Source organism: Macaca mulatta, chromosome 16 (genome assembly GCF_049350105.2).
Source record: "Macaca mulatta isolate MMU2019108-1 chromosome 16, T2T-MMU8v2.0, whole genome shotgun sequence".
Lineage (NCBI taxonomy): Eukaryota > Metazoa > Chordata > Mammalia > Primates > Cercopithecidae > Macaca > Macaca mulatta.
Window position 1 is genome coordinate 63422515 of NC_133421.1, and position 18541 is coordinate 63441055.

General features: G+C 51.6%; 1 protein-coding gene across 2 annotated transcripts in view; it reads right to left on the reverse strand.

The window, feature by feature from the left end:
* Nucleotides 1-18541, reverse strand: part of PLXDC1 (plexin domain containing 1) — an 89106-nt gene that overhangs the window by 29005 nt on the left and 41560 nt on the right. For both annotated transcript variants that reach the window (XM_015119507.3, XM_028836436.2), the window contains exons 3-7: nt 13352-13495; nt 13028-13097; nt 12247-12369; nt 11555-11673; nt 9563-9662 (exon numbers count right to left, since the gene is read on the reverse strand). In XM_015119507.3, the coding sequence (XP_014974993.3) occupies nt 9563-9662; nt 11555-11673; nt 12247-12369; nt 13028-13097; nt 13352-13495 (556 nt within the window). The remainder of the gene's footprint in view (nt 1-9562; nt 9663-11554; nt 11674-12246; nt 12370-13027; nt 13098-13351; nt 13496-18541) is intronic.

The following is an 18541-nucleotide window of genomic DNA, read 5'->3' on the forward strand; positions in this document are numbered from 1 at the left end:
TGACTTCCATCTCCATGACCAACAGATCCTTTCTGGAACCAAGACGCAGGCTGCCCCACAGCACCATTTCTGGCAGTTTAAGGCGTTCTGTTTTATCTCTGCTTCCAGGCATCAAAGATTCAGAAATACTCAGGTCCAGACTTGGCAAATGCTGCTGCCCAAACAAGAAATGTTTTTGTTTTTGTTTTTGTTTTTGTTTTGGGGGGGCGTGTTTTTTGTTTTTGTTTTGTTTTGTTTTTGTTTTTGAGACAGGGTCTTGCTCTGTCGCCCAGGCTGGAGTGCAGTGGCACAATCTCGGCTCACTGCAGCTTCCACCTCCCACGTTCAAGCAATTCTCCTGCCTCAGCCTCCCGAGGAGCTGGGATTACAGGTGCCCACCACCACACCTGGCTGATTTCTGTATTTTTAGTAGAGATGGGGTTTCACCATCTTGGCCAGGCTGGTCTCGAACTCCTGGCCTCAAATGATCCACCCGCCTCGGCCTCTCAAAGTGCTGGGATTATAGGCATAGCCACCGTGCCTGGCCCCAAACAAGGAATGTTAATGGTTCAAGCGAGAGGTTTGCATATCCCTTTGTGTTTCAGTGCCAGATGCCAGTGGGAGAGCGCTGGCTTGGCCAGAAGAAGTTAGGAGAGGAAAGGTCGAACCACCCTGGAATGGGTGGTTACCATATAAAAAAATCTAAGAGGTTGGATTGGGAAAAAGTCTTCATTCATGCATTCTTTTGTTCCTTGGCTCATGTGATTATTCATTCAATCATCACGAGTCGAGCCCCAGCAGGGGACCCTGCCCCACGGAGCTTTCAGCCCAGGGGGAGGAGTAGGGGGGTCCCTCAGCGTTGAAGCAAAGCAGAAAAGGGCAGAGAAAGAAGAGGCCAGAAATGACTCAGGGAGCAGAGTAGTGGGAAAAACAGAAGTGAGAAGGGAAAAGAGGGAAGGATGGGCCCCCAGATGAATTAAAAACTTTCAACGAAGGGCACTTTAAAGGATTCTTTATCAGAAAAGGCAAAATTGGCCAGATCCTCAGCTTCTCCCTGCCCCCACTTTCTCACATGGCTGCCCCTAGATCCCTTCTACAGCCAGCTCTGGGACCCATCCCCCCTTACCTGCAGCCTGGCAGGAAGGCACACACACAGCTCAGGCCCTGACATATATCTGGACTCAAGTCTGCCTCGGAAAGGACAGGAAAGTTCCAGCAAAGGAGGAGGAACAGCGTGTTGGGGCCGTCCAAGGCCAATCGGGGCGTCCAAGGCCATTCGGGGCCAGCCAAGGGGCAGGCTAGATTCTGGAGCTCTTTGTAAGAAAATCCTCATTAACTGATCCCACTGATTCAGAATCCCTGTCAGTTTTGATGTTGGCAATGCTAAAGTTGCTTTTATACTAACCATGAAATAAAGAGTTTCTTAAGCAAACGAACAGAGGAAATAATATTGATTTCTCGCGGTCTCTCCAGTCACATAGCACACACACTGCCCTGTGTGTTTTGAGTGCCTCTGCAAACAGATGCTGCTAATTGCACATGACTTTTCTTTTCACCAAAGATGCTTTGCAGACTCTGCTGAAAAGCCTGCGGAAGATTTTGTATGAGGAAGTACTGGTAAGAACTCATGTGGCTTTCAGCCTCTCCTACCCTCTCCCGCAGGGGTGAAGCTGTGAAGAGTCCTCTGCATTGCACCTCTCACCCCCTGGCCTAGCAGGGGTGGGGAGGAAAGTGTTTAGAACCTGGGGGAGGAGAGTTAGTGGTTAGAACCTGGGGGAGGAGAGTTAGTGGTTAGAACCTGGGGGAGGAGAGTTTCCCCCAGACAGGGTTCAGTGGCTGGGGATTCCTAAAAAGTGAGGAATCAAGCTCCCCTCCTCACATTGCCCCAGGCAGGGAGGAGTCAAACCTGGGCACAAGGACAGTGACGCCACCCATTCTTTATGATCAGGTGGGCTTGGTCAACAGGATCATCCATGGTGATCATGGGGTCTGCAGACCAGATAGCTCTTCCTGAACTTCTGTTTCTTTTAAGCCATGATCATTGGGGGTTTACTATTACCTGCAGCTCAACCTAATCCAAACAAATTCCCTGCTTGCCGGATTGAATGCGAGACCCAAAGTCATCTGACCTCTCAGCCACATAAAAGCCATTCCTCCCCCAGAGCAGAGGCTGTGGCTCATTTTAAACCCCAATGAGGGCCATGGATACTGTTCCAGAAAAATGCATGGATGTGAACATGTTCCACTTGCATTTCAATACTCCACATACAGGCCTCACACGATGGCTCAAGTTTCAGCACTTTGGGAGGCCAAAGAGGGAGGATGGCTTGAGCTTAGGAATTCAATATCACCCTAGGCAACATAGTGAGAGCTTGTCTTTACAAATGATAAATAAATAAATAAATAAGCCGGGCATGGTGGTGCACACCTGTAGTCTCAGCTACTCAGGAGGCTGAGGCAGGAGGATTGCTTAAGCCCAGAAAGTTGGGGCTGCAGTGAGCTATGATTGTGCTACTGCACTTCAGCCTGAGTGACAGAGCAAGACCCTGTCTGTCAAGGAAAAAAAAAAAAAAAAAGGCCAGGTGCAGTCATTCACACCTGTAATCCCAGCACTTTGGGAGGCCAAGGTGGGCAGATCACCTGAGGTCAGGAGTTCGGGACCAGTCTGGCCAACATGGTGAAGCCCCATCTCTGCTAAAAAATACAAAAATTAGCCAGATGGGGTGGCGGGCACCTGTAATCCCAGCTACTCCAGAGACTGAGGCAGGAGAATAGCTTGAACCCAGGAGGTGGAGGTTGCAATGAGCCAAGATTGCACCATTGCACTCCAGCCTGGGCAACAAGAGTGAAACTCCATCTCAAAAAAAAATTAAAATTCCCTATACAATCTTAAGATTCCCAGACTTCCTGAATTTTATGCCTGTTCCCGTAAGCTAAAAATCTCTGACAAAAAGGGATGCAATTTCCAAAACACTCAACTCCCAAACTCAAGTGGTATCAGATGCCTGTTCTTACCTAGAGTCACAACAGAGCAGAGGACAAGGTCTATGCTATGTCCATTTCCTTCAGTGGTGCCCTAACCCCAGCAACTAGGTCCACTTTCTTGTAGTTATTCATTTTCTAAAAATTTTAGTGCCTGCCCACTGGGCTCGGTGCTGGGGGCCATAGAGGGCCCCCAAGGAATTCACACCTAGTTGGGGAGGATGACAAGTTCTACGTTAAGAGTATCAGCATTTGTTCTCGCCACCACTAGAAAGAAAAGAAGAAGAAAGAAAAGTATCAGCGAAGTGCTGGGGGAAAGAAGAGGAAGCCGTGATTTCCACTGCATGGCGGAGTGGTTATTTGCACAGCATCTGACCTGGGCTGCTGGATGGGGAGAATGGTGCCAAGCAGTAAAAAAGATTGGAGTAAGAGGCGTTTTATACAAGCAGACTGTGTCACAGCGATGTGGACAGCCCTTAGCATGTTCAGGGAACCCAGGGGACACAGACCAGAGCTGCCCAGGCAGAGGGCAGTGAGCGGAGGGAGGGTTTGGAAATGCTCCAATGTGATTGACTGCGCCCAGCTGTGCCCGGCCTTGAATGCCACACTGAGGATTTTGACCTGATCCATGGGCAGCAAGGAGTCAGAGAATGATGTGATCAGATCTGACGGTGACAAGGAGGAACAGGAGACAGAGAGAAGGAGGACGAGGCGGGACCTGCTGGCAGTGTCTGGGGGTCAGGTGCTGGCTTTCACCTGGCAGGTAGACCCAACACCTCAGCACACAGCACCTGGAGTCAGACTCCAACAGCTCCCACCACCAAGATTTCCTCCTGATCTCACAGAGCAGACATAGCCTCCCTGCTGTTTCAGGTGGGCTGTGCTTCCCCGCCCCTCTTCACCCCACATCTCTCTGGTTTGCTCTAAAGGAGCTTCTCATTCCAGAATCATAGAAGAGCCTCAGAGGCAGATGCTACCAGGGATCTGAGCCCCTCTAATCCACCCTCATTCCACAGCTTGATCAGTCACACGTGTCCTGAGACTCTGCCCCGAAGAAGCCCTGTGAGGGAGGCGCGGATGAAACGGACACGTCCCTGCCCCCAGGTGGGCTGATTAATGTACACGGGATGCGGGATAGGGAAGGAAATAAGGCACAGACACCAAGAACAGTCCCAAGCAGCAGCCTGGGGAGTTTGCACACAGGGCTGTGGGTGTTTGGGGGAGCTGAGGAGGAAAACATTCCTCTGGGTGGAACGGCGTTGGGTCAGTCTAAGAAAGACTCAGTGGTGGACTCCAGGATTTAAATGGAGAAGATCTGGACTTGAATCCTTCCTTTCATAGCTGTGTGACCACAGATACGTCACTCTGCCTCTCTGAACATCTGTGTCCTCATTTAGAAAGGGACAAATGTACAAACTCACAATGTTTAGGGGAGGAGCCAAGACACTGTCCTGCTCAGTGCCTGGGAAAGAGGATTATAATCAGTGTAGCAGGCAGATGCTAACACGCCCCCAAAGAGCCTCTACGGTTGCTGCCTGGTATCCACGTCCAGGTACAATCCAGTCCCTGAATGTAGACTGGACCTGTGATTTGCTTCTAGCCAGCAGAATATGGCAAAAAAAAAAAAAAAAAAAAAAGAGAGAGGATGTTACTTCTAAAATTAAGCTATAAAAAGACCCTGGTTTGCATCTTCCTCGCCCTCTGCTGCTGTCTCGCTTGCCTATTCTGATGGAAGCCAGCTGCCGCATCATGGGGAAGTTTACCAGGCAAGGAGCCAAAGAAGGCCTCCTTGGGGAACTGAATCCTGAATCCTGAATCCTGCATCTTGAATCCTGAATCCTGCCAAGCCACATGAAAGTTCTGAAGCAGGTCCCAACCCTCCCCACCTGCCACCCCATCATGGGGGTAACTGTGACCCTGGCTAACACTTTTTTTTCTTTTTTTTGAGACAGAGTTTCACTCTTTCACCCAGTGAAATGGTGAGTGAGTGGTGTGAGGACTGAAATGGTGCGATCTAGGCTCACTGCAAGCTCTGCCCCTCGGGTTCATGTAATTTTCCTGCCTCAGCCTCCCGAGTAACTGGGATTATAGGTGCCCGTCACCACACCCAGCTAATTTTTTTTTTTTTTTTTTTTTTTTTTTTTGAGACAGAATCTCGCTCTGTCACCCAGGCTGGAGTGCAGTGGCGCAATCTCAGCTCACTGCAAGCTCCGCCTCCCGGGTTCACACCATTCTCCACCTCCCAAGTAGCTGGGACTACAGGCACCTGCCACCACACCTGGCTAATTTTTTTCATTTTTTATTTTTTATTTTTAGTAGAAATGGGGTCTCACCGTGTTAGCCAGAATGGTCTCGATCTCCTGACCTGGTGATCTGCCCATCTCAGCCTCCCAAAGTGCTGGGATTACATGTGTGAGCCACCACATGTGAGAACTCCTGGCCTGTTGGGAATAAACCAGGCCCATTCACCAGCCCCTTGACCCTTGAGTGCCACCCACCCCACCCACGGATCTGCCCAGATGAAGATGTGGACCGGGGCGAGATGCTCAGTGGGTGCTAACCAGCCTTTACTGGGCAACCTGCCCAAGCCGGGCACTGTGCCTGGTGCTCTGTGCACAGATATCTCAGCCAATTCTCACCACAGCCCTTGGGGGGGCTCGAGGCAACTCATTAGATGGCAGCAGCCACAGCCCAGACCTTGCCTTGGGACACACGGAAAGCAGAAGAGTAGGTGACAGGCATGCCCACCGATGAGGTGGGTAGAGGGCTGGAGTCTCCATGGAACACACTTTGGCCACAGCTGTCAAAATTGTAAATGCCCCTGCCCTTTGACCCAATGATTGAACTACTGAGAATATAGTGTATGGAAATACACAGGGGCATGAAAGTACCTACTGTATTATTTGTTTGTTTGGTTGGTTTTTTTCGAGACGGAGTCTCGCTCTGTCACCCAGGCTGGAGTGCAGTGGCGCGATCTCGGCTCACTGCAAGCTCCGCCTCCCGGGTTCATGCCATTCTCCTGCCTCAGCCTCCTGAGTAGCTGGGACTACAGGCGCCTGCCACCGCGCCCGGCTAATTTTTTGTATTTTTAGTAGAGACGGGGTTTCACCGTGGTCTCGATCTCCTGACCTTGTGATCCGCCCGCCTCGGCCTCCCAAAGTGCTGGGATTACAGGCGTGAACCACCGCGCCCGGCTGTATTATTTGTTATAGCCCAAGATTAAAAACAACTGAAAAGTCTACCCCCAGGGGACAGGTTAAATTAAAGTCCATCCATGGAATGGACTATCACGCAGCCATTAAGGAGAAGAATGAAGCAGCTCACTATGTGCTGAGACAGAACAGCAGGCAGGATGTACTCTGTTCAAGTGCAGAACCACAGACATCATATACTATCAAATACACACACACACACACACACACACACACACACTTACCTGAAGGCTTGCAGCTCTGGAGATAACCCAGAACCCTGGTTTCCCCTCCCTTTGCCTCCAGGGAGGGGAAATGAGAGACAGGAAACAGAGACAGAGTTCAGGGGCAGGTGAAAAATCTAATCTCTGTACATCCTTTTATATCTTTTGCATTTTAGACTAGACACATTTATTCATGAAAAAATATAATTTTATAAATGAAGATAAAGAAATGCATTAGTAAATAGGCTGGGCACAGTGACCCAGGCCAGAAATCCCAGCACATTGGGAGGCTTGCAGGGGAGGTTAGCTTGAGCCCAGGAGTCTGAGACCACCCCAGGCAACATAGGAAGACCCTGTCCATCTCTACAAACAAAATTTAAAGATTAGCCAGGCATGGTGGCATGTGCCTGTGGCCCCAATTTCTTGGGAGGCTGAGATGGGAGGATGGCTTGAGCCCAAGTGTTTGAGGCTGCAGTGAGCTACTATGAGGGATACTGCACTCCAGCCTGAGACCCTGTCTCTAATAATAATAATAATAATAATAATAATGGATAGTAATTCATGGCTGGGCATGGTGGCTGACTCCTGTAATCCCAGCACTTTGGGAGACCGAGGCAGGCAGATCACCTGAGGTCAGGAGTTCGAGACCAGCCTGGACGACATGGTGAAACCCCATCTTTACTAAAAATACAAAAATTAGCCAGGCATGGTGGCAGGCACCCGTAAACCCAGCTACTCAAGAGGCTGAAGCAGGAGAATCACTTGAACCCAGGAGGCAAAGGTTGTAGTGAGCCAAGATCGCGCCACTGCACTGCCTGGGCAACAGAGCGAGACTCCATCTCAAAAAATAGAATAGTAATTCACAGAAATGGCAAAAATCTCAAAGAGGGATGTGCAAACAAGTAAAGGTATGGAAACTCTGTGCCACTACCACATGCGACTTTTTGTCCCTAGTCACAAAAGCTGCATGAAAGTATGAAATTACTGTGGTGGCAGCATCTGACCTGCAACACAGTATGAGGACTCCGCTTGTTCCGAGTCCTGCACTGTTTGCTACAGAACCAGGTGTCCTGTTGGATTATAAAATACTGAGTTATTGGCCGGGCGCAGTGGCTCAAGCCTGTAATCCCAGCACTTTGGGAGGCCGAGACGGGTGGATCACGAGGTCAGGAGATCGAGACCGTCCTGGCTAACACGGTGAAACCCCGTCTCTACTAAAAAATACAAAAAACTAGCTGGGCGAGGTGGCGGGCGCCTGTAGTCCCAGCTACTTGGGAGGCTGAGGCAGGAGAATGGCGGGAACCCGGGAGGCGGAGCTTTCAGTGAGCTGAGATCCGGCCACTGCACTCCAGCCTGGGCGACAGAGCGAGACTCCGTCTCAAAAAAAATAAAAAATAAAAAATAAAAAGAAAATACTGAGTTATAAAGTTTACCACAGTAAGATATTCTTATACAGGACTCACAGCCTGATGTGCCAGACATTGGGCCCAACACTTTACATACACTATCGCTTGCATATTTGCAGCAGCTGTAGGGGCAAAGTATCACTCTTATCCCCATTTTACAGATAAAGAAATAAATGCAGATTGCTTAAGTGACTCACCAGAGGTCAGATGTTTGTGGAAAGTGTGGACTCCAGCTCAGGCTTCCAGTTCCAGAGCTGAGCCCCTAACACTCCGCTGAACTTTGCATACAGAAGGTATTGGGTAAAGCCTTTTAACTAAGCCCTGGTCCTTTCCTTCAGATTAAAAATAAATTAATTAATTAAAGGCCCCATTATTCCCCAACCCTCAAATTTCTGTTAAAGACAGAGGCTTGGCTGGGCAGGGTGGCTCATGTCTGTAATCCCAGCACTTTGGGAGGCCAAGATGGGAGGATCGTATGAGTTCAGGAGTTTGAGACAAGCCTGGGAAACATATCAAGACCCTGTCTCTACAAAAAATAACAAAATTAGTCAGGCATGGTGGCATGTGCCTATGGCCCCAGCTATTTGGGAGGCTGAGGTGGGAGGATAACTTGAACCTGGGAGGTGGAGGCTGCAGTGAGTTGAAATTGCACTACTGCATTCATCCCGAATGACAGAGCAAGACTTTGTTTCCAAAAAAAAAAAAAAAAAAAAAAAAGGCTGTGCTCAGGTGCTGAATGCCTCAAGGGCAGATGCCCTTCCTCTTCCCTGTATCTCAACAGCGCCTGGAACATAGTGGCCCAGTGTGTAGGTAGGAACTCAGAACACGAGTACTGGAATTGAACAGAAATAGGCAACGATGTCTCCCCCGGGAAGCCCTGATTTCACAGAACGGCGGTACCTTGCCCCTCTACAGGAAGGTGACTTGGTGGCTCCCAAGGGTGTCCTTCCATCCAGCCCGGCATGGCGAGAGTGGAGTTCAGTATGCCCCCAGGCCCCATCAAGGCCCAGGTGGAGTGGGAAGGGCAGACAAAGGCTCCTCCCCAGACCTCCCGGGGTCCTACATGGCAGAACTTGTGCATATGGCACAGCAGAAGAGGTCAGGTTAAACAGTCTCTGAGTCAAGGGTCTAGAAGGAGCAGCAGTGGATGGGATGCCTGCCACCTCCCCAGGAGTACAAATCCAAGACCCTTGGAAGCATGCAGTGGGGGTCGACAGCAGGGGCAGGGGAGAAAGAGCTATGATCTCCAAAAATGTCAGCACTGGAAGATGGCCTGGGAGGGAGAAGCACTGCTTCAGCTACTCCCCCATTTTGTAGATGAGGCAACTGAGGCTAGAAAGATGATGTGGTTTGCTGAAGGACAGGGAGGTAACGGCGTGACCGAGGCTGGATTCCTGTCTCCTGGCATCCTATGATGCTCCTTTTATCACCTGGAGTGGGAAGGCCACGATGGTTGTGTTCTGGGAGGACTCAAAATCGCTACTAGGGCATCTTTGGAGGTTTTCTACATGGAACAGGGGCTGAGTGGAAGGGCTGTGGCTCCCTTTCCCCTCAACAACCAGAGCAGTGCCTCCCATTGGAGATTTTGCTGGAGAAGATGGTCCCTCTGCTATAACAAAGAAAAGCTGGAAGTCACTGGGCCTCTTTTCCTCTTTGGTTTCCCCGTCAGCTCTTTGCCCCTTGTCTACTCCCTGCCACTGCCATCCCCCCAGCAGCTCAGGTTCAGTCTGAACGGAGTCCTACCCCCATCAAGGCCTCTGCGGGGTCCCTGGAGACTCACCTGGCACATCCGGGGATGGATTGAGAATCATGAAGGCGTCCGATAGGCCGGTTTTGACAGGATGCTGGGAGGAGCTGATTTCCGGGACAGACATAGGGATCTGCGGCAGGGAGAAGAGGCTCCGTCCACCTCCCAAACGCTCTGGGGCCCACCCAGCCCTCCCCTGTGAGCTCCAGACCCATCTTTCTGGATGGCACCACCTCCTGGAGGACTCCAAAACAATGGGAGCCCAGTTGGACCCCACCCAAATTCCAAGTCCTCTCCACACCCCCCCCCCAAGCACATTTTCTTCTTTCCTTGGTCTCGGTGAATGGCACTCTGTGCAGGCCAAAAACCTGGGGCTCACCCTTTTCCCTTCCCTTCTTTCATTTCTTCCCTTACCCATCTAGATAATGCACCTGCAAATTCTGTTGCTTAACCTGCTAAGTGGCTCTCAAATCTGTCCGTTTCTTTCCATTCCCCCCCATCCTATTCTAAACTGCTGTCACCTTTCTCCTAAATTACTTCCCAGTATTCTTTCTAAGCCCCCAACAACCTGTTCTCCACTCTGAAGCTAGAGTGACATTTCTCAAGGGCAAATCTGTGGTTCCCTTGCCCCATCCCCTGCCCCTCACTCCCTTCCAGCCATGCTGCTTCTTCTTCTGTTTTTTTGTTTGTTTGTTTGTTTGTTTGTTTGTTTTTGAGATGGAGTCTCGCTCTGTCATCCAGGCTGGAGAGCAGTGGCACCATCACAGCTCACTGCAAGCTCCGCCTCCCGGGTTCAAGCCATTCTCCTGCCTCAGCCTCCTGAGTAGCTGGGACTACAGGCACCTGCCATCACGCCCGGCTAATTTTTTGTATTTTTAGTAGAGATGGAGTTTCACCATGTTAGCCAGCATGGTCTCGATCTCCTGATCCGCCAGCCTCAGCCTCCCAAAGTGCTGGGATTATAGGCGTGAGTCAACGCGCCCAGCTATTTTTTTTTTTTTTAATAGAGGTGGGTGTCTCGCTATGTTCCCCAGGCTGGTCTTGAATTGCTGGGTTAAACCAATCCTCCCACCTCAGCCTCCCAAAGTGCTGGGATTACAGGCGTGAGTCAATGCGCCCAGCTATTTTTTTTTTTTAAATAGAGGTGGGTGTCTCGCTATGTTCCCCAGGCTGGTCTGGAATTTCTGGGTTAAACCAATCCTCCCACCTCAGTCTCCCTAAGCACTGGGATTATAGTAATGAGCCACCACACTGGCTCACCATGCTGCCTTCTTTTTTTTTTTTTTTTTTTTTTGAGACAGAGTCTCACTCTGTTGCCCAGGCTGGAGTGCAGTGGCACGATCTCGGCTCACTGCAACCTCCAACTCCTGGGTTCAAGCGATTCTCCTGCCTCAGCCTCCTGAGTAGCTGAGATTACAAGTGCCTGCCACCATGCCTGGCTAAATTTTTGTAATTTTAGTACAGACGGGGTTTCATCATGTTGGCCAGGCTGGTCTTGAACTCCTGAGCTCAGATGATCCACCTGCCTCAGCCTCCCAAAGTGCTGGGATTACAGGCATGAGCTGCCGTGCCTGACCCATGCTGCCTTCTTTCAGTGCTTTGTGCCAGCCATGCTCTGTCCTGCCTCAGGACCTTTGCATGTGCTGTTTTCTCTCCCGGAACATACTTCATTCTCCTCTTTGCTTCCTGAACTCATATTTATCCTTCAGATTTCAACTCTTTTCCTCAGCAAAGCCTCCCCTGGCCTCTGTCAAGGTTAAGAGGTGTGTGAAAGGCTCAGCTAGCACCAGGCACCTCTACTTGGGAGTGCTTGTCACAGTGGTGATTCTACATTTGTCCCTGTAATTATTGTCCATCTCTGCAACCAGACTTACAGCTCCAAAAGGGTAGGACCTGCAACCATCTTGTTAACTGCTGTATTCCCAGCAGCAAGTCCCATGCCTGGCACATCGTGAATTCTCTAAATATTTACTGAATGAAGAAAGGCTCCAAGACCCAGCTATCTCTGCAGCTGGGCCTACTCACCTCTTTATAGCCGAAGACAATGTGGCCGTCACGGTGCAGAGCTGCCTGGAAGGTGAAACTGCCCCTGTCTTCCCAGCCTTGGAGATAGACATGGTCCCACTGAACCACAAAGACTGTCCCTAGGGAGAAGAACAGAGACCCGGCTGGACAGGAGATCATGCAAGGAGCAGGGCCCTACAGAAATGCCAGCCAGAGGGTGATGGCCACAGGTTGGGATGATGGGGAAGTTTGCAAATTTAAGGAGGCGGGAGCTGGGCAGCTCACTAAAGCAGCCTGGCTTCGGAGCAGCAGAGGAGCCAGAAGATCCTGTACTTGATCATCTCTTCCCCTTTCCTCCTTGGGAGTCTATTCTGACTCCTTGAGATAAAAGAAGGAGGAGTGTCTGTTCTTCTGGTTTCAGATGGGGTTCAAGGAACATCCTGGTGAAAGTAAGAAACAACAAAGGCCCCTAACATTTATTCTACCTCGACTAAGAGCCAAGCACTGTCGTTTTGTTATCTCATCAGATTCTTCTGGATGGCAGGCATTTTTGTCCCCATCTGACAGGTGAGAAAACTGAGCAGAGAAAGGTAGGTGGCCGCCTTGCTGTGGGACTGCGGGACTCTTGCCCTCTCTAGGCCCTGTGCTCCTCTAGAGGGCTGGACAAGGGATCCCTGGATCTGGGTGACTTAAATTCTGAGATCCGGTCTCACCATTGTCAAAGTACACAACTGTGGAGTTGTCGGAGTAGCCAGGGTTGAAGTTGGCCATCAGGGGCGCCACATACTGAGTAGCTGTGAGCATCCGATGGATCACATCCCCCATGAAGATGAAGCCTAGGGTGGGAGAGGTGCAGAGGAGTCACCAGAAATGGCCCAGAGGGGCCGCTCTGGGGGCCTTTTCCCCAAGGGCAACAAGGGCAGCGCGGGCGGAGTTGGAAGTGAGCCTGAGATCTCTGTCGCCCATCCCCATCTGGCGGGCTCTGGGTCTGGTGTGTATGGAGCCGAAGGGCCCTAGACAGGGTCCTCCCTGTTCCTTCAGCGGGACACAGACTCTAGGGTGAGGGGGCAGGAAGAGGAGGGGACTCGCAGCTTTTCCCATCCCTGGGGAAGTGGGATATGGAACTGAAGTGCAGGGATTAAAGACAGAAGCCTCCTATCAATAGGGAGCCTGGCCCCAGGAGCCCAAGCTCTCAGAGGGGTCTCCCTCTCCCTCTTATTCAGCGACTCCGGGACACAGGGCTGTCCACACTGACTCGTGCTGGCCCGAGGAGACGCACACACACACGCACATGAGCAGGTCAGTTGATGCAAGCGGGATGCTCTGACGTCCACTGACCCCCACTCCTGAGAATCAGGCTCCTGTTAGAACCAAACGTGCATTCCTCCCATGTCATCTACACAACCCTGTCTCCAGTTTGCCACCCCTGGGAGGGCCCCTGAGTTCGGGCTGAGGTCTCCAAACCCTCCCCGGGGCCCCACGATGTGGCCTTACCTCCAGTTGCTATGGTGATCTGCCGCAGAAGATGCCCGTAGAAAGGGAAATCAAAGGACAAGACCACCCTCTGCAGGGGATGGGAGAAGGTCAGCATGCCCTGGGCACCCACACTGCCTCATGCTTGTTTGGACAGAGTGGGGAGCAGACATGCCCAGGGCCACTACTGGGCACCCCAACTCTGGCAAAGTCCCATGGGAATCCCTGGAAGGTACCTCCCAGGTCACAGACCTCGGGCCACAGCCACGCCCACTGACCAGGCAGGGTGGGTTGGCCCCCAGCCTCCCAGCCCAGAGAAGCACGGCTGGGGACTGGGGCACTCACCGAAGCCTGCCGGTGGGTGTTGGAGAGTATTGTGTGGATCTTCACTTGGCTCCGGTTGGCCTCGGCCACATCTACCCACAGTTGCCGGCTGCGGGGCTCACTGGGGCCATAGAGACGGGACACATAATAACTGTGGTTGTCCTCCTGCCAGCACCAAAGATAAAGCCCACAGGAGGCGTGAGTAGTCAGCATTCCAGGAATCACCCTCTGTCCTTCCCCACTCAGACTTCCGGGTACAGGAAGTCACCACCCTCCCAGGGCACTGGACCTGTGGCCCCGAGGGCTGGTTTAGGCCTAGGACTCCCTGGGGTCCCCCCTGGCCCCAGACAGCTCACTAGCTGGCCCCTAGGAGTACCCCAGCAGGCCTGGCCACAGTCAAATCCACACCTGCTGCACTCATGCTCAACCCTCCTGATCCCAGACAAGCCAGGAGGCTGGCAGCCCCTGAATCCCTTCAGACCATGACCAAGGCTGAGCTTGGCTTGGGGCATGAGGGAGGAACAGACAGGATGGCCCCAAACCGGGCCCTTGTTTTCAGGGAACTCCCAGGCCAAGGGAGAGTCATAGTCCCTGCCCTGGAAGAATACCCTATGTAATGGAAAAGAAAAATCTGAGCTGGACATGGTGACTCACGCCTGTAATCCCAGCACTTTGGAAGGCCAAGACGGGCAGATCACTGGAGGTCAGGAGTTGGAGACCAGCCTGGCCAACATGGTGAAACCTTGTCTTTACTAAATATACAAACATTAGCCTGGCCTGGTGGCACACGCCTGTAATCCCAGCTACTCGGGAGGCTGAAGCACAAGAATCACTTGAACTGGGGAGGCGGAGCTTGCAGTGAGCCGAGATCGCACCACTGCAGTCCAGCCTGGGCGACAGAGTGAGACTCTATCTCAAAAAAAAAAAAAGAAAAATCTGGACCTTAGAAGGCACCAGTCTAAAGGAGGAGGCTGCCTCTTGATCCTGGGGAGTTGCCAGTCTGGAATGGGACTTGTATAAACACAGGAGCATAGACCCTCAAGCAGAGCTGATACAGAACCCAGAGCCCACACAGCATCACCACGGGGGTGGGAAGGCGAGAGAAGCATCAAGGATTCCTTCCAGGCATACCTCTGAGCCTTTGCTGTGTGCCTGATGGAGATAAAATAAAGAAGCCAGAACGCTGTGGGCTGGGGGTTCATTCTGCAAGGCTCTCCTGCAGAGGAGCACTTGGGCCAGGGTTTAAAGGAGGCCAGAGAAATGGTTGGCGGAAAGACTTAAAAGCCAGAGAGGGGCGATATGGAAGCACTTCCTGGAGCCGGCCCAAGAGCACCAGCCGCAGAAGGAAGGCAGGCAGGGCAGGCAGGTTCCCTCGGCAGCCACTGCCACAGAGATAGGGCTGCGGACCGGTGAGGAGCCCTCGGTCATTAATCAGGCTGCCCAGTGGTGGTGGTGGCAGACACAGCAGAGCAAATGACATTCTCCCTGCCAGGCTGCCAGCTGCCCAGCTGGCCCTTGCCCTGGGCCCAGCATGAGTGGGGACAAGGGGTTCCTGCCATCCTCACCTGCCAGAAGACACTCTGCTCTTACGACAAGTGACACACTCTGGGGACCTGGGGTCAGGGCAGGCCGGGGGAAGAGGAGCAGATAAAGCATGGTTGGTTGGTGTCAGGGGCTATTCCCTCTGCCACTGCCCTCCCTTCCTGCCTCCAGACAGCCCATGCCTCCACCCATCCTCAGCGGGGCAGTCAAACCAATCAAAAACACCTCTCTCTGTTCACAGGCTATCCAGGGCTCCCTCAAGACACTGTCCTCCAGACAAAAACCAAAGCTCTTAGGCTGGCGTGCAAGATCCCACCATGAGCCAGCCCCAGCCTCTCTCTAGTTCTTTCTCTCTCCTCTCACCACCTCGTGCATCCTTGTGCACCCACCCCCGCAGACCAGACTCCCCTGACGGCCTCAAGCCATCAGTGGTCACTCGTGCCACTGCCCACGCTGGTCCTCCTGTCTGGAATGGCTGCCCTTGCCTTCTCCCTTTGGCAGATTCCTAGTCATTCAACACTCAGCTTAAACTCTGCCTTCTTTTATTTTTGAGACAGAGTCTCGTTCTGTCGCCCAAGCTGGAGTGCAATGGCATTTCCTCGGCTCACTGCAACCTCCACCTCCTGAGTTCAAGAGATTCTCATGCCTCAGCCTCCCAAGTAGCTGGGATGACAGGCGCACGCCACCATGCCTGGCTAATTTTTGTATTTTTAGTGGAGATGGGGTTTTACCATATTGGCCAGGCTGGTCTCAAACTCTTGACCTCAGGTGATCCACCACCTCAGCCTCCCAAAGTGCTGGGATTACAGGTATGAGCCACCGCGCCTGGCCAAACTCTGCCTTCTTATCGGCCTTCCACCCCTACCTCCCCAATGACCTCCACCCCCTGGAAGTGGCCTCCACCATCCCTTATTTCAGGGGGTCCTCAAGGGGTGACTCATGTGTACTATTTGCAAGAGTCACATGGGGCCACTCTTGTTGGATTCCTGGTTTTACTCATAAAGCCACCTGGTAGGGGGCTGCCCTGATGCCACAGCCTCTGGGGTGAGGGCCAAGGATGCTGCTTCCCATTGCTGCCACAGCCATCAGCCCTGGAGTCTCGGGAGGGTACCCAAAGGGGGATGCACTGCTCTCCAGCTCTGCCTACAGGCACTGAAGCCACTGCTTCTGCCCAGAGCTCTTGGCCTCCCTCGGGAAAGCAGCTCCCTCTGTTTCTGCCCCTTTCCCTACCCTCCAGGAGACCTAATGCTTCATCTTTTTCCTCAGTTTCTGTCTCTCCTATCTCCACCCATCTCTGCTGGAGATCCCATCTCCATTTAAAAAAAAAAAATCACCCATCAAAAAAACAAAGCTCCCTGCATAGCAATCTGTGCAGAGAGAGCTACACAAAGGAAGAGTCCGATGGCCGCCTCCCAGCCTGCTTCCTGGATTCACTGGTGAGCGGTTTTTATACCACTTCCAAGCAAAAAAAATATAAGGGGCCCTGCCCAACACTGTACATCTGATAGTCTGCAGGACCCCAACTCTGCAGCTGGTTATGGTTCTCCTGGCACCACCTGCCATGGCCATAGCTACAACTCGCCCTCTTCCCCCGAATTCAAACAAAAAAGTGGTTTATATTAAGAGACATCAGTTGGCTTAAAATTTTGCCTGAAGAAAGGAAACCAAGTTTAGATGCTATTCAGCCCATCTTTTATTATTATTATCATTTATTTATTTATTTATTTATTTATTTATTTATTTATTTGAGATGGATTCTCACTCTGTTGCCCAGGCTGGAGTGCAGTGATGCAATCTCAGCTCACTGCAACCTCTGCCTCCTGGGTTCAGGTGATTCTTATGCCTCAGCTTCCCGAGTAACTGGGATTACAGGTGTGCACCACCACACCCAGCCCAGCCCATTATTTAAATATCTGTTTGCCCCTGAACTACGAGCCTCTGACGGGCAGGGATGGGCAAAGTCACCTCTGTGCCTATATGGCTCAAGGTCCCTCACTTCCTCCGTGCTTAGGAAGTGTTTGCTGGAGGTGGGGTGGGGGGACCAGTGCTTTGCAATGTGTTAAAATTGGGGAAATAAACTTGCCTCCCTAAATCCTGGGCTATCTTATGATCTGTGGGTGAGGGGAAAACGAGTGGCCCACCTTAACACAGCCAGCACCAGATAGCCCTTCCATCCTTTTGCATGCTGTAGTGGGTTTCAACCATGTCACCCAAAATGATATGTTCAAGTGTGCACCTCTGGTACCTATGAATGTGACCTTATTTGGAAATAGTCTTTACAGATGAATCGAGTCAAGATGAAGGCAGACCGGATTAGGGTGGGCCCTAAATCCAATGACCGTGTCTTTTTGTAAACTAAGAGGGAGATGTGGATACAGAGACACAGAGGAGATATAGGGAGGATCCCTGTCGCAGTGAAGGCAGAGATTGGAGTGACGCTGTCTACAAATCAAGCACACCAAGGATTTCCAGGAGATCCAGAAGCTAGGACAAGACAAGCAAAGATCCTTTCCAGGGGCCTCGAGAGGGAGCGTGGTCCTGCTGACACCTTGATTTCAGATTTCTGGCCTCCAGAACTGCAAGTGAATAAATTTCTGTTGTTTTCAGCTACCAAAATTGTGGTAATTTGTTCTGGCAGCCCTAGGAAAGGAACATCCGTGCCACAGATGTGTGTTACCGTGGCCCGGTTGGGACAACCTGAAGTTGTTTTCCCTGTTCCACGTCATCCCCTTGCTTAGGCCATTCTGTGGCTTCCCAGTTGCACTCAGAACAAAGGTCACACCCCTTCCGCCATTCCCTTCTCTTCTTTACTAATAGAACATTGATTTTGGATTGAGCACAGTGGTTCATGCCCGTAATCCCAGCACTTCCAGAAGCCGAGGCTGGAGGATCACTTGAGGTCAGGAGTTCAAGACCAGCCTGGGCAACATAGGGAGACCCTGTCTCTACAAAAAATACAATAAAATAAAACAATTAACTGGGCATGGCTGTGCATGCCTATATTCACAGCAACTCAGGAGGCTGAGGCAGGAGGATCCCTTGAGCCCAGGAGGTCGAGGCTGCAGGGAGCTGTGATTGGGCCACTGCACTCAGCCTGAATGACACAGTGAGATTCTGTCTCAAAAAAAAAACTGATTCTGTAGCAACCAGCAATGTAGCCATCTAATAAACCTCATTCCCTGGATGTCAAGGATTACCATGTGACACAGGCTGGCTCATGATATCAGCTGAAGGTTCTAGTGGAGCCTTTTGAAAGAGGTCAAATTTGACTGCTTGTCCCTCTTATCTTTGCCCTTCTTCTTCCTGCCTAGAATGCAGACATGATGGCTGGAGTTCCAGCAGCCATCTTGTGAGTATAAGGACAAGAGCCACACCCTAAGGATGTTGAAGTGGAGAACTAGATGGAGCCTCGGTCCCTGATGACATGCTGGAGGGCTCCTCCTTAAGTCCCTGGATTTAGCTCTCTGTTACATAGAAACACAAATCCTTCCCCGTGTGTGGTGGTCTGGCCCCGACTCAACACCTCCTTCTCTCCCCTGCTTTCTTGTTCTGGGAATCACCACACAGTTGTCTGCCTCAGGACCTTGGTGCTGCCTGTGTCTCAAAATTTCTTCCCCTTCCCTGTTCAGGAGCTGACCCTTCCTCACCCATCCAGCCTCAGCTCAGGAG